This window comes from Octopus bimaculoides, chromosome 23 (assembly GCF_001194135.2).
Source record: "Octopus bimaculoides isolate UCB-OBI-ISO-001 chromosome 23, ASM119413v2, whole genome shotgun sequence".
NCBI classification, from domain to species: Eukaryota; Metazoa; Mollusca; class Cephalopoda; order Octopoda; family Octopodidae; genus Octopus; species Octopus bimaculoides.
In genome coordinates this window covers 13,189,479-13,205,234 of record NC_069003.1, presented here as the reverse complement: position 1 = coordinate 13,205,234, position 15,756 = coordinate 13,189,479, and the positions used below count along the sequence as shown (strand labels likewise).

Below are 15,756 nucleotides of genomic sequence, written 5' to 3'. Positions count from 1 at the left end.
TGCCTCCCCTCCTGACTGCACCTCTGTTGCTGCCACCACTGACACCTCCGTTGTTGCCACTTCCACTGCTGCCACCTTATTTTTGTTGTTTTAACATCTATTTTCCCATGCTTTAACAAGGTGCATTCCAGAAGTTTTCAAACTTTTCCAGGGGAAAAATTTAATTCCAAAGTACAAAACTTTAATCTCCTTCAAAATAGGATCCTCTGACTTTAATGCACTTGTAGGAAGGCCCCCATGGATGTCCTCTAAAGTGAAGGTGTCCAGTACCCTAGTCACAGCCTCCTTCATCTTCAAAACGATTGCCCCTGAAGTTTTCCTTCAGCTTTGGAAACAACCAAAAGTCACAGGGAGCAAGATCTGGATTGTAGGGAGGACGAGGGACAGTTTTGATGCCCATCTCTGTCAAGTAGTCAGTCACCAAGATTCTCATCACTGAACACCCTGGAAACAAACTTTGCAGAAGTCTTACACATGTTCAAATCTTCATGAATAGTTCTGTGTACGTTGCCATGCCAACCCCAAACTGTATTCTTATTGTCTTTATAGACACATGATGGTCTTCATCCAGAAAATTGTGAATTTTCTCAGCCAGCTCTGATGTTCTGACATTCCTCTTCCTCCAACACCTCTCATCATCTCTCACCTCATCTCTACTGTCCTTGGACCTCTTGTGCCAGTGAAAAACTTAATCCATAATCAGTCTGGAGCATTTCATAAGTCTCTGCAGTGTTTTTGCCCAGTTTAATATAAAACTATGTCTCGACTGCATTCTGCAAACTAGTCAGCTGTGACATGTAGTATTTAGTAGGATGTGTTCAAAATACTATTATAGCTGTCTCCTTTAACCTGGAATAATAAAAGTTGGCAGGTCAGCTTATTAGATGTATAGTAATGTTATTCTAAAATTAAACCAATCTAAGACAATTATAACTCTCTCCTAAAAAAAAGGTTTCAAGACATCTGGAATGCATGTTGTATTTTTCGATAGGCCAAACAAGAGTTTCATGTGTTGCACTTATCAAGTGTAATGCATGAAACTCTTGGCCCATGAGTCACATATGTAACTTTACAGACAAATAATGAAAAAAATGTGTGTATGAATAGTATAGCTTGATGTCTGAGTAAAAATGTTAAGTGGTTTTGTGGCTGCTATATAGCTTTAAAAAAGGGATAATGCACCTTCCTTTATCATTAAGACTCATAGGGTTGATTTTCCAGATTCTCTGGTGTATATATTCCCTCACTGGATGGGACACCAGTTTGTCGGAGAATTGCTCATTTTTGCCAGCTGAGTGGACTGGAGTTGTGTAAAATGAAGTGCTTTGCTCAAGAACACAATGCATCACCCAGTCCAGGGAATGAAACCACAATCTTATGATTATGAGTTCAACACCCCTAACTACTAAGCCACACACCTCCCCTGCTTTGTGCACATATTTTTATCATAGACTTACATTGAAATAAGCCTTGTGAGTGAATTTGGGGAGATGGAAAGTATGTAGAAACCCACTGGATGGGCTGTACCCGTTACCTGTCATGTAAAAGTCCAGCTGTGTTACTGTCTCATACTGATTCTGTATGAGAATTATGTTAAGGGTACTCATGTCTGTGCAATACTCAGCCACTTGAATACTACTTCAATGGGCAGGTAGTCCAGTTGAATCAACGACTGAATTCTTATTGTTGAAACTGACAGAGATCCATGCAGGTGTTCTTGTGTGTGTGTGTGTGTGTGTGTGTGCATGCATGTGCATGCATGTGCATGCACGCATGTGCATCTGTGTGTATATATGTGAATGTATGTCTGTGTTTGAGTGTGTGTTGGTGTGTTTTTCTGTATATACATGTGTGAGAGTGTGAATGTATATGTATGTGTGTTCATGTGTGAGTGTGTGTAAGTGTGTGTGTGTGTGAGAGAGAGTGGGTGGGTGTGTCCCTGTGTGTATGCCTGTGAATGTATGTTGTGTTACAATATGAGTGTGAATTTGTTTGTGTATTTATGTGTATGTATATGCATGTGTGAGTTTGAAATATTCCAGTCCAAATTCTTCTCCACCATATTGTCCTTCTAACAATGACCGTTCTTCAGGAACTAAAAGATACCAAAGAGAGACATGAAGAAAGCCTGAAGAAATTACAGTTGGAACACAGCAGAAACATCTCTGAGATGGCACGTAGTTTCACAGAAGAGAGTTAAGTATCTTCATTGATACTGTTGTTGTTGTTGTTGTTGTTGTTGCTATAGTTGTTTTTGTTTGTTGTAGTTCTGGCATTTATCACCAAGTGACACTTCAAGTTGACCAACAATCACAAAAATTCCAATCAAGACCATACCCTCTTTTTTTGCGTCAGACAGTGTATCAATGATACTATTATCTGTTGCCAAAAGAATCTCTAAGTAATTTCCCAACCTCCTAGAAATAGCAGCCTATATCATATGTCCTACTGTTTTAAAAAAAAGGAAGGATACTCTTTGTGTTTGTTGTTGTTGTCGTTGTTGTCATCATCGTTGTTGTCATCGTCGTCATCATCATCATCATTTAACATCTGTTTTCCCTACTGGCATGGGTTGGATGGTTTGACAGGAGCTGGCCAGCTGAAGAGCTGCCTGGGCTCCATGTCTGTTTTGGCATGGTTTCTATGGCTGGATGCCCTTCCTAATGCCAACCACTTTACAGAGTGTGCTGGGTGCTTTTATGCAGCACTAGCATGGGTGCTTTTACATGGCACCAGCACAGATGCTTTTTATGTGACACCAGGTCCCATGCACCTGCAATATTAGGATTGCTCAGCTGAAAGAGGGATGTAGGGGACAATGCCTGTATATAAGGGCAACCATGATTTTACTTAGCTTGATGTATCTTCTCAAGCACAGTAAACCGTTAGAAGTCTTGGTCCTTTGTCATCTCTGTTTTGTTGGAGGCAAATTGGCAGAATTAGAGAATTGGGTATAATAGTGAGTAAGTAAGTAAGTTAGTAAGTCAGTTAGGGGTAGGCCTAAGAACTCATGGTGTAGATCAACACAAAAGGAACTAGAGAAAGGGGGACATTCATGGCAGAGTATAAGTACAGAAGCGAAAAATTATGCGACATGGAATTCAATTATAAGTGGCCTATACTCCGCGTTGGACGGTTAAAGGCAAGAAAGAAAGAAAAAAGTCAGTTAGTGCTTCCTCAAGTCCTAGGACACATAGAGCCTCTTACCCACTGTCCATGACGTATAAGTGACAAGGATCACAATGTTCCCCTTGAACCTGATGCCAGTACATCACAGGGATAATTTCCCTGCTATTACTGGAACCCATTGATAGCATAATGGACTGGAGCAAAAAACAAGATATCACTCTGTCTGGGAATTGAAACCATGATCTTGTGATCATGAGTTCAATACTCTAACCACAAGGCCACATGTCTTCACATTGGGTATAATATCTTTCTGTAGTTTGAGTTCAAATCCTACTGAAGTCATCTATACTTTTCATCCTTTCAGGATTGATAAATAAAATGCCAGTCCTGTCCTGGGATCAGTTCCTCTCTCTCTTCCCCTCTCTCTTCCCCTCTCTCCCTTGTCTCAGGAAGAAATTGGTTGTGGCCATGTCTCGAGAGGAACAGGCTCCACTAAAAGATGTTGGTGTATCTCAGGTAACATGATTGTGGTCTAGTACAGAGAAATGTGACAGAGTGACGCTGTAGTAGGATGGTGAGAGGGGGTGCTACGTTAAGAAAAGTAAAGCTGAGCTAGGAGGAAAGAATGAACAGGTAGAAGGAGGAGGTGATACTTGGAGGAGGGGTTTAGCAGTTTATTGATGGGGAAACCAAAGATGGCAGAATAGAGCAATGAAGGGAAAACCGTGGAGAACTGACAAAATGAAAGATTGAGAAATTGAAATGTGAAGAATGAAAAACGAAAAGAGGAAAATATTAAAAAACTATCTTAAAGAAAAAGAAAAAATTAAAAAATGAGGAGGTCTTTGGAAATCCTCATTTGAGAAAACTCAGAAAGTATTTTTTTCTTTTTTCTTGAATTTTCAAAGTTCAAAGTTACAGAAGTTTCAAAAGTTCAAAAGGTTTAGCAATTTTGATAGATAGACAGATAGATAGATAGATAGATAGATAGATAGATAGATAGAGAGATAAATAGAAATAGATGGATATATAGATAGATAGACAGATAGATAGATAGATAGACAGATAGATAGATAGACAGATAGATAGATAGATAAATAGACAGAGGGATAGATAGATAGACCAGAAGTATAAAATATCAGAAGCTAAAAGTTAATAGGTTTAGCGGTTTTTGAGATATGCATTAGATAAGTAAATAGGTAGATAGGTAGACAGATAGCTAGATAGAAATATAAGGGGACTGACTGTTGGCATGTGGTCTGTGTGTAGCCTTGTTGCTAGTTCTAAGGTTAGTGGGCTAAATGAGCACTTTCAGATCTATAATCTTTCATCAGACTTTACAGTCTGAGCAAGGGTTGAAAACCAACTAGGGAACGTCATCAGAAAGTCTGGCCTCCCTGTCAGAATCACAAGGCAAGGCCACACCCTCAGACAGTATCTCTCTCACAACAACAACATACAGAACACTGAACCAATGCCCCATCAAAGCCAAGCAGCCCATGGACAGCACCATGCTATGTTTTCAAACGAATGTAATATATGAAATGACCTGTATTTGTGGGGATAATTATATTGGATCGACCAAATGACAGCTTCATATCAGAGTGAGAGAACATCTTCACAAGGTCACAACACTCAGCGCTATATTCAAACACCACCAACAAATTCTCCACCCAGATACTGACCAGGGGAACAGATGCGGTCAACCTCTGAATAAAGGAGGCACATTTCATCAGGAAGAAGGTACCCAGTCTCAACCTCCAGAACAAACTTGATGGTTGGAAATTCATTTACTGCCTCCAAAACCTCTAACCAATGGAACCTCTAACCAATGCCAGCAGTAATAACCATATAAAGTATAAAGTCTGATGAAAAATTATAGATCCAAAAGTGCTCATTTAACCCACTAACCCTAGAACTAGCAACAAGGCAACACGCAGACCACATGCCAACAGTAGGTCTCTGCTAGCTATCTGTCTGTCTGTCTGCTGCCTGCCTGTCTGTCTGCTGCCTGCCTGTCTGTCTGTCTGTCTGTCTGCCTGTCTGTCTGTCTGTCTGCCTGCCTGTCTGTCTGTCTATCTATCTATCTATCTATATTTCTGTCTGTCTATCCATCTATCTCTATCTCTCTATCTATCCATCTATCTGTCTGTCTGTTTGTCTGTTTATCTGTCAAAAACTGCTTGACCTTTTAAATTTTTAAACTTTCTGAACTTTTGAAACTTCTGTACCTTTGAACTTCGAAAATTTGAGAATAAAAAAAACAACTTTTTGGGTTTTCTCAAATGAGGATTTCTAAAGACCTCCTCACTGTTCATTGTTCATATAAATATATTTATACTAATACCTCAGTTTCTCATCTTTTCACTTTCATTTTCTCATTTTTTAATTTTTTCTTTAAGATAGTATTTAAATATTTTTCTCTTTACATTTTTTTCAATTTTCATTCTTCATTTTTCATTTTGTCAGTTCTTCACAGGTTTTCCCTTCATTGCTCCATTCTACCATCTTTCACCCTTAGCCTTTGGTTTCCCCATCAATAAACTGCTAAAGTATCACCTCCTCCTTCTACCTGTTCATTCTTTCCTCCTAATTCAGCTTTACTTCTCTTAGCATACCACCCTCCCTCATCATCCTACTATGGCATCACCCTATCACATTTCTCTGTACTAGGCTCCACTAAGTTTAAAATGCCTGAAACACAAGACTTTAGGGTCCAGTCCAAGTCACTATGTTAATGTTTAGACCCAAGTTAGCTCTGATCAAGCAGAACTTATGATCAGATGCATTACTGTTATGACCATAATGACCTCTATTGAATATCAATAATAATCAAGTATACAGGGTGTCCACAAAGTCTGGGTACATGGGGATTAACAACATTATTATTATTTCTTATATTTAATTGTTTATGTCATGGTTTTATTTACTCCATGTACCCACCTGGGGATTAACACATACTTTAAGAAATTATTATTTCTTATATTTAATTGCTTATGTTATGATTTTATTTACTCCACGTACCCAGACCTTGTGGACACCCTGTATAATGTGACCAAACAATATTTTTTTATTCTTTTGCTTGTTTCAGTCATTAGACTGTGGCTATGTTGGAGCACTACCTTGGAGAAGTTTTGTTGAGGGAATTGACCCCAGTACTTATTTTTGAGCCTGGTATTTATTCAATCATTTTTTTTCGTCGAAGTACTTAAGTTATAGGGATATAAACAAACCAACACCTGTTGTCAAGTGATGGTGGAGGATAAACACAAAGACACAAACAAGCACACACACACACACACACACACACACACACACACACATGACAGGCTTCTTTCAGTTTCCATTTACTAAATCTACTTGGAAGACTTTGACTGACCCAAGGCTGTAGTAGAAGCCACTTGCCCAAGGTGCCAAGCAATGGGACTGAACCCAGAACCATATGGTTGGAAAGCTAACTTTTTACCACACAGCCATGCCTGCACCCTACACAATACAATATAATTCGACTAAGCTCTGACTTCTGTTTCTAGCAGGCCAAGATGTTCTCTCTCTCTCTCTCTAAGCAATTAAAGAATCAATTGGTTTGTGTTCTTCTGTCTGTTGTTATTGTCATGTATAGTTTATTCTAAAATGTAGGGAGTTTTCACCACTACATTGCATAGTTTCAATGATAATGTGTTGAGATACTCTCACACACTAATGTTGTTATTGTTGTTACTGTCAACTTTTTTTTTTATTATGTGCTTACAGATTTACATTTTCAGGTCAGACAGCTGTGAATTATTGTAGTGTAATTATGGTGTTGATGGTGGAGGTTGTGATGGTGGTGGTGGCAGTGCTGAAGGTAATGCTGGTGGTGGAGGTGGTGATGGTGGTGATAGTGGTAGTGATGGTGGTATTGGATGTAGAGCTGGTGGTGGTGATTGTGATGGTGGTGGTAGTGATAGCGGTGTTGGTGTTGGTGTTAATGGTGTTGGGGTAGTGGTGGTAGTGCTGGAGGTAGTGGTGATGGTGGTGGTAGTGGTATTACTGGTGGTGGGGCTTGCAGTGGTGGAGTTAGTGGTGGTCATGGTGGACTTAATGGTGGCTGTGGTAGCAGTGACTGTGTCAGCTTGCTGGCTAGTCTGCCTTTTTGTCATGTGGTTAGTGCTTGTTGCTATTGCTGTTGTTGTTGTTCCCTGATCAGCTTTTATTCAGCAGACCTTCCAAACAAAGACATTCCAGCTGTGATCATATGCAACTTATTTATTTATTTAATTGTCACATAATCTATCCAACATTTATGATATGCAACGTTCCATTTTTTCCCAGACAGTATGGTGTCATTGGGAGAATATTTGACTACTATTTCTAGCAGATCAATAAGCCTCAAAGAAGAGAGCCTCCCAGCTTGTTTCAGAATTTGTATAAATTCATGTGGCAACCATCACTGCCGCCACTACCGCTGCTGCCACTGCCGCCGCCACCGCCGCTGTCGCCGATTACAGAATATTAATTGCTTATTGCAACTAGCCTTGCTATGAACACTAGAAACAGAAGGGATTTCTGGTTTTCAAGCAGGGCATATAGTGGATCAATCTGAGGGTGGACTTAGCCAGCATAAGATGGCACAAAACCTTGTTGCTACAGTCAACAGTGAAGGAAAGAAATCAATAGCATCCTGCTCAGGTTGACTCAGACCCTCTGACATACTGTCAGGTGGATTGTTGAATATGATCCCTGCTGTAAGGCAGCTTATGTTGCTGATCAGCTCCAAATGAGTCGGAGTACTTCTGTGATTTAACTCCATCAACTTGGCCATTATAGTAGAGGAGCTAGAAGGAAACCTCTTCTTTGACCAGCAAATGTCCATGAAAGAGAATGATGGTGCCAGTTTACTTTCGAGGTGTCTCTGTGTGAGTGTGTGTGTACCATCAAACTTCTTTTCAAGTTTCTTGTCCAGTGTCCATGCTGAAGAGCCATGGAGAAGGGTTGATTCAATGCTTATAGTAAATTTGCAAACATTAAGTAACTCAACTAACCTGACCTAATTATCTGACACTCTGTGGGCTCTGTCCCTTCTCAGATTGATAGGAAATCAGACCTCCTCCTTCTAGCTCTCACAGGAATGCTAAAATATATTTAATGGGTGAATAAATATATAAATAGCCATTGTGACTGACATATTTTCTCACAGTTCTAAGTATACTGTGTGTATGTGTTTGCATTTAAGAGTAAGTATGTATATATATATATGTAGGTAGGTAGTTCGTATTGTTGGAGAGGAGTGAGAGTGTATATGGTGTGTGTGTATTTGTGTGTGTGTGTGCTACTGAATGTGTGAATGTAGGTATGTGAGTGTGAGAGTGTGTATATGTATTTGTGAGTGTAAGACAATGGGTGATCTGAAGGTGATGGTAGTGGTTGTGTTGGTGGTGGTGTCTAAGAGAAAAAAAAACAGGATTTACTTTTATATTCAGCTATTAATACCTGTCTTTTGTTTTAATGGATTTCAAAAATAGACAATAGGTTAATTTATCCTGGGAAAATTCTATTTTTATCCTCCTCTTCTTCCACTTCCTCCTCCTCCTCCTCCTCCTCCCCCACCACTGCCGCACCATCATCGTCATCATTGTCGTAGTCGCCGCCGCTACTGCCGCTGCCACTGCCGCCGCCACTGCCGCTGCCACTGCCGCCACCGCCACTGCCGCCGCTACCACCACCACCACTGTTGGCATGTCACCCTCATAGCTGTCATCACCATCACCACATTACACCATCCACCCCCACCACTATCACCATCATCATTGTTGTCATGCTGTCATTCTTGTGTCATCATCATTATTGTAGCAATTGTTATTGTTGTCACCATCATCACCACTACCCTTCCCCACCCCACCCGTCATCATATTTCTGCTGTTAATGAATGTGGAAGTAAGAGGGGTGTCTGCTACCACCCAAGCAGACACTGGTCTGCAAAATAAATAACATTTTACTGAGTGGAGGTGGGATGGACACATGGATGGTGGCTCTAAGGATGGTAGCTGTAAGGATGGTAGCTGTAAGGATGGTGGCTATCTCCTGCTAGAAATAGTAGCCAAATCTCTCTCAAATTACTTTCTGTCATTTCAAAAAAGGGAAAGACATATTACATTAGTTGATTCCTCTGGTCCTTTATTTATCATAGAATCATTAGGGTATTGATCAGGGTGCCTAGTGGGGAAATTTTTGCCTACTCTTCGCATTCAGAGTTCAAATCCTGCTGTAGCTCACCTGGGCAATTGATTAAATCTCTTGGCTGGTCTTATGTTCACCTCCTGGTCCTTGATATGCCCTTAGCGTAGTCCCCTCTGTTACAAGCATTCTCTAATTTCAAGATACTTTTATTCCCTCACTCTCACCCATCCACTCTTGGAGGCTCAGTAAAGGGTCCTGGATACTACTTTTTCTCTTGACTAAATGACATCATCATCATCATTGTCAGCATAATCAATGTTGTTGGTGTCAGCGGTGTCATTTAACCCTTTATCAACTGTAACACTTATTCTTTCATATTGTTTTTAAATTAATAATTGCATTATCTTCTCACACCTACCCTACAATGTCATTCTAAAAATAAACGATCACATCATCAAAGTCTCAAAGCTAAGAGATAATGCAATTATTAATTTAAAAACAATATGAAAGAATAAGTGTTACAGTTGACAGAAAAATCTGTAGCTTTGAGATTTTGATGATGTGATCGTTTATTTTTAGAATGGGTAGGTGCGAGAAGACAGATATGGCTGGTTTGAACATAAAACAAGAGGAATATTTGGGTTGGCTATGGCTGGTTTAACTGTTAAAGGGTTAACCTTCTTGGGACAACTGAGCTGATTGATCAGCCCAAGTGATACAAGCTGAAAAGACTTTGAGGCTCAATGAAATAAATGTTTTAAAGTGTAATCAGGGGTCGTCTTTTACTCTTTAACTCTTTTATTTGTTTCAGTCATTTGACTGCGGCCATGCTGGAGCACCGCCTTTAGTCGAGCAAATCGACCCCAGGACTTATTCTTTGCAAGCCTAGTACTTATTCTATCGGTCTCTTTTGCCGAACTGCTAAGTTATGGGGACATAAACACACCAGCATCGGTTGTCAAGGGATGTTGGGGGAACAAACACAGACACACAAACATATACACACACATACATATATATACATATATACGACGGGCTTCTTTCAGTTTTAGTCTGCCAAATCCACTCACAAGGCTTTGGTTGGCCCGAGACTATAGTAGAAGACACTTGCCCAAGGTGCCACGCAGTGGGACTGAACCCAGAACCATGTGGTTCGTAAGCAAGCTACTTACCACACAGCCACTCCTATAGTTTTACATACTAATAAAGTAGTTTGAGGCACTTTATCTTTTGTTTTCTACATGCATCCATCAGTTTCAATCTTGACAGAAAAAAATGTTTTGGTCTTTTTGGCTATAGATACCAAAATGCTGTGTGTCTCAAAAGGGTCAAGGCCCCTTTTCAATGCTGGCATGGGCTGTGCAGTTTGACAGTAACTGATGAGCCACAGGACTGTGCTGAGCTCCAATGTCTGCAATAAATAAACAAATGAATAGATAAATAAATAAGTAAATAAATAAATAGATGAATAAATAAGTAATGCTTACGACAATGGTGGTGAATGGTTTTGATTTTCTTTTCTTTCCTGATTTATGTTTTGGTTCTGCTCTGACACGTTTTCATCATCATCTTTTCTCTCTTCTCTTCCTCCTTTCGTCTCTTTTCCGACTGGGGTGATTATGTACCTCCACGACAGCATGACACCTGTTTCTGTCCCTCTATCATACTTTAACCTTTCATTACCAGGTATAAAGCCACTTCTCTCAACAGCACACCTCCTTTGCACTCAAGGGGTTTTCTTGTCTTGTGAGTTACTTGGTGACCTCACTGGTGCCGGTACCAGGTATAAAAGCCCCCAATAATGTCTGTAAATTGGTTGGCATTAAGAAAGGCATTCAACTTTAGAGACCGTGTAAAAAAGTAGACATTGGAGCTTGGCATGGTCCTCTGGCTTGTCAGCACCTGTCAAACTGTCCAACCCATACCAGCAGGGGAAAATGAACGTTAACTGATGATGATGGTAAGGTGGAGGATGAAGGTGACAACTGATTTATATTTTGGTCACTCACACGCTATGCATGGCCTCATTCTAGGAGACGAAATGGTCAATGAGCTGAAACAGCAGCTAGAGGAAGAGAGAGATAAGAACAAGCAATTGCAGGGAACTTTGAAAAACCAGGAAGAAAAGAAACAGAATGAGATAGTTTGTCTCAAGATGGAGGTAACTTATCAGCTGCATCTTCTGTCTTTCATGGATGCTTATGGTTGTCACTTGAAACTGTCATTGAAAGGTTAGAATGTGAGTGTGTGTGTGTGTGTGTGTGTGTGTTTATGTAAGGGTATGTGTGTGTGTATATATATGTATCTTTTACCTTTTACCTGTTTCAGTTATTAGACTGTGGCCATGCTGGGGCACTGCCTTGAATTTTTAGTCAGATGAATCGACCCCAGTACTTATTTTTTAAGTTTGGTACTTATTCTATCGGTCTCTATTGCCGAAATGCTAAGTTACAGGATCCATAAACACACCAACACTGGTTGTCAAGTGGTGATGGGGGACGAACACAAACACACATATGTATGTACGATAGGTTTCTTTCAGTTTCCATCTACCAAATCCACTCACAAGGCTTTGGTCGGCCTGAAGCTATAGTAAAAGACACTTGCCCAAAGTGCCACGTAGTGGGACTGAACCCGGAACCATGTGGTTGAGAAGCAAGCTTCTTACCACACAGCCACTCCTGTGCTTGTATGTATGTGAGTATGTGTGTACACACACACACACACACACACATATTTCACTTAGGCATTGCAAGACTAATAACCTGGAGGAGGACTCAATATATGTATGTTTCAGAACAAAGTGTTAGATGCGTGTAGAGCAGTAGTAAGAAAAAGAGATGACACAGGAAGAACAAAGGTTATGTTATGAAGTTCATTAGCTTACAGCTGTTTCTGCTAAAGGATGTTATTCAGGCACTCAGCTACAAGTCCACTGCATCTTTTAGCAGCAGCAGCAGCTGTAAGCTAATGAAGTATAGTGTATGTCAGTGATACTCTGCAGTGAATGTAGTGAATGGAGTGAGTGTATTTGACATGATGTAAGGTAGTAGTGGTGATTGGAAACATGTGGTGGTTTTATTTTCCATCTTTTCTTTGATTCAGTCATTGGACTGTGGCCATGCTGGAACATTGCCTTGAAGGATTTAGTTGAACAAATTAACTTCATGATTTTTTTTGGTCTCTTTTGCTGAGACGCACTAAGTTATGGGGACATAAACGAACCAGCACCAGTTATCAGACAGTAGTGGGGACAAACACAAACACAGATACACACACAGCTACACACACGCACGCACGCACGCACGCACACACACACACGCACACACACACACACACACACGCACACACACACACACACTCACACACACACACTATGGAGGCTTCATTTAGTTTTTGTCTACCACATCCACTTAAAAGGCTTTGATTGGTTTGTGGTAGTTGTAGAAGGCATTTACCCAACGTGGTGCCATGCAGTGGAACTGAACCTGGAACCATGAAGCAAACTTCTTACCACACAGCCATGCTTGCAGCTATAGTGTATATCAGTGAGGGTAAACAATATGGAGTGAGCATATGGGAAAGAAAGGCAAGGAAAACAGAAAGCAAATGGAGGAGAAAAATATAAAATGCAATTCTTCTGAGAGTTTTCCAGAAGTTTCTTACCCATTGACATTAACCCAGATTCTTAAATGGTTTTACATCTGTTTTAAAAATTTCAGTTTGAGACAAAGATGAAACTCCTGCAAAGGCAAAAGAACCAGTCAGCTTTATCGAAACAGTCATGTGACCAAGAAATCTTCAGGAAGGTAAGTCATTTACAGTGTCAATAGTTACACTATTGTTCTAAGTTTAGCTGTTGCTATTGGTTACGCTACATTATAAATCTCAGGCATTTCCTTAACTCCTCAACAGCCTACAGAGGATTCTAACTTATCCATTCATTGAACAGAATAGTGTTCAGTATCCTACCATGTGTTAAGTGATGAGTGAAGCTGAAGTCTTGATTGTATGCATGTAGAGAGAGAAGGAGGGGGAGAGAGAATGATGATAATCATCATCACCATTATCAACATCATCCTTGTCATTTTACATCCCCTGTCTATGTTGGCATGGGTTGGACTTAGACAGGGCAGTGGAAGCTCATCTTGCTTATGGCTGGTTGTCCTTCCTAACACCAACCACTTTACAGAATGTACTAGGTGTTTGGTTTTTGCATGCCACCAGCACTAGTGGGGTGGCCATGTCCTTATTGCAATGGAAGAGACTTCACAACCCCATGTCTCAGATTACTCATTTCTCTCTTTACAGAGTGAGAAGGATGAATAATAAAGGCATGAGTGATAGTGTTGAGAGGGATTAAGTATAAGTTATAGTGGAAGGAGTGAAAGGGGCACTATTTCAGTATTCCAAGATGGGTACGACTTTTCAAGGCAATATGACTTCAGTGGCAAGGAGGAGAAAAAAATACTATGTAACCTAGGGGATAGAGTGATGATAGAGAGATGACAGGGGTTCAGGATGTTTGACTGAAAAAGAATAAGAGTGTGCTGGAAGAGAGAGAGAGAGAGAGAGAGAGTTACACTGGTGGTGACAGACAGGGTCTGTTTGTCTTTCAGACTGATGAGGACCATCAAGCCATCCTTAAGGATGACTGATGACTTGTGCAGTGACTTTGTTCAAAGTGAGGAAGAGTTGCATACTGTCAACTGGTGAATCATTGAATAAAATCCTAATTAACTGTTCCTCCTGTATTTTCTTTTCCCCAAAGCCAAGAACTTTTCAGCATACCCTTGTAATGTTGCTGGTTGTGAGACCAGGAAATCAGCTGTTTAAATGTGGACTCAGTACTAGTGGTCAGGACACAATATTGTGTGTGTGTATGTGTGCATGCATGCTTGTGCATGCATATACATATCTGTATGTATATCTTGTCTTTGAAACAGAAACTGAGCCATATGAAGGAGGAATACGAAAAGAAAATTTCTGAACTAGAGCAAAGTGTATCATCTCTTGAGTGGAAACTGTCTGAAGCCCCTGTTCTTCCACTGAGAGAGCGGCTACAGTTATTCTCTAACAACAGCATCATTGACAAAATCAAGAAGAAGAAATCTTGTTGACCAACTTCTAACCCTAAGTATCTCCACTTCCTATCAAATAACTACTGGTTGTCTATCAAATGTGCATTCTTGGCTTTTCTTTGAGAAATTTTTAATATACCTCACCATCAGCATCAACTTCTTTGTTATTATAACGAAAAACATTAAGGTGGTGAGCTGGCAGAATCATTAGCACACTGGGCAAAATTCTTAGTAGCATTATGTTCTGAGTTCAAATTCTGCCCAGGTCGACTTTGCCTTTCATCTTTTCATGGTTGATAAAATAAGTACCAGCTAAGCACTGGGGTCGATATAATTGACATACCCCCTACCCTGAGACTGTGCCAAATTTGAAACCAGTAAAGTAAGGTAGTGACCTAGCAGAATCGTTAGCAGTATTTTGTGTGTCTTTATGATCTGAATTCAAATTCCGCCAGGGTTGACTTTCATCCCTTTTGTGGTTGATGAAATAAGTACCAGCTGGATACTGAGGTCGATGTTATTGACTGAGTCTCCTCCCCCAAACTTGCTGGCCTTGTGCCAAAATTTGAAACCACTATTGTTATTGCAAAATGTTTTCTTTTGGGAGCTTCATCTGAGTTTCTGCTGCACCACCTGTGCACCTCTGTCTTCTTGAAGTGTGTGATATTGTGTTCTTATCTTTTGTTGGGGGCTTGATGAGTGCAGACCTCTATTGGTATACTGCACCAGTTTGTTTCGTTATGGAGTTTAGTTTCTTCTTTCTTGTTATATTTGTGTGTGTGTGTGTGTGTGTGTGTGTGTGTGTAATGTTAGCTGTGTTATTTCATGGGTCCTAATCTTGAATAGTAAATGTTGCAAAAGTTGTGTTGTATGTGAAGATTGTTCTACTGGAGCTATTTAATTAAATCATGATTTATTCTATTAAATTAATAGTATTCTATTATTATTATTATTATTATTATTATCATTATTATTATATTTTAAAAAGGATTGATGTAACTCATCACGTAGGTAAATAGTCAAGACGAAGAGCGCGATTCAATTGTATAGATATTTTATTCGTTGAACAATATTTCAACAGTACGTCTGTCTTTGTCAAGTTCAAAACAAGAGGTGATTAAAAATTCAAAATTACAGAAATTTAAACGTAAAGTATGAACGAGAGCAACCAGCGTCCATACGTTGATGGAATGACATCATCAGTTTTTACGTTTTATAACAAGCAGAAAGAAAGAAAAAAATAGAAAAAGGAAGACGACAGATAAAAGGAAAGAAAAAGAGAGAAAGAAGAATATTCAATCAAACAGTTTTGTATAAATTTGATGATATTCTCCTGTCATCTTATTCATTCCTCCAGGGCGTGATGTTAATAACCTGCAAACATATT

General features: G+C 39.8%; 1 protein-coding gene across 1 annotated transcript in view; it reads left to right on the top strand.

Moving 5' to 3' along the window:
- The window catches only part of LOC106869525 (coiled-coil domain-containing protein 152), a 39,102-nt gene extending 24,634 nt beyond the window's left edge, over positions 1–14,468 (top strand). Inside the window, exons 4-7 of the mRNA XM_014915299.2 lie at positions 2,093–2,195; positions 11,322–11,449; positions 13,011–13,097; positions 14,235–14,468. Of these exons, the coding sequence (XP_014770785.1) occupies positions 2,093–2,195; positions 11,322–11,449; positions 13,011–13,097; positions 14,235–14,408 (492 nt within the window). The 3' untranslated portion in view covers positions 14,409–14,468. The remainder of the gene's footprint in view (positions 1–2,092; positions 2,196–11,321; positions 11,450–13,010; positions 13,098–14,234) is intronic.
- The last annotated feature ends 1,288 nt before the right edge of the window (positions 14,469–15,756 follow it).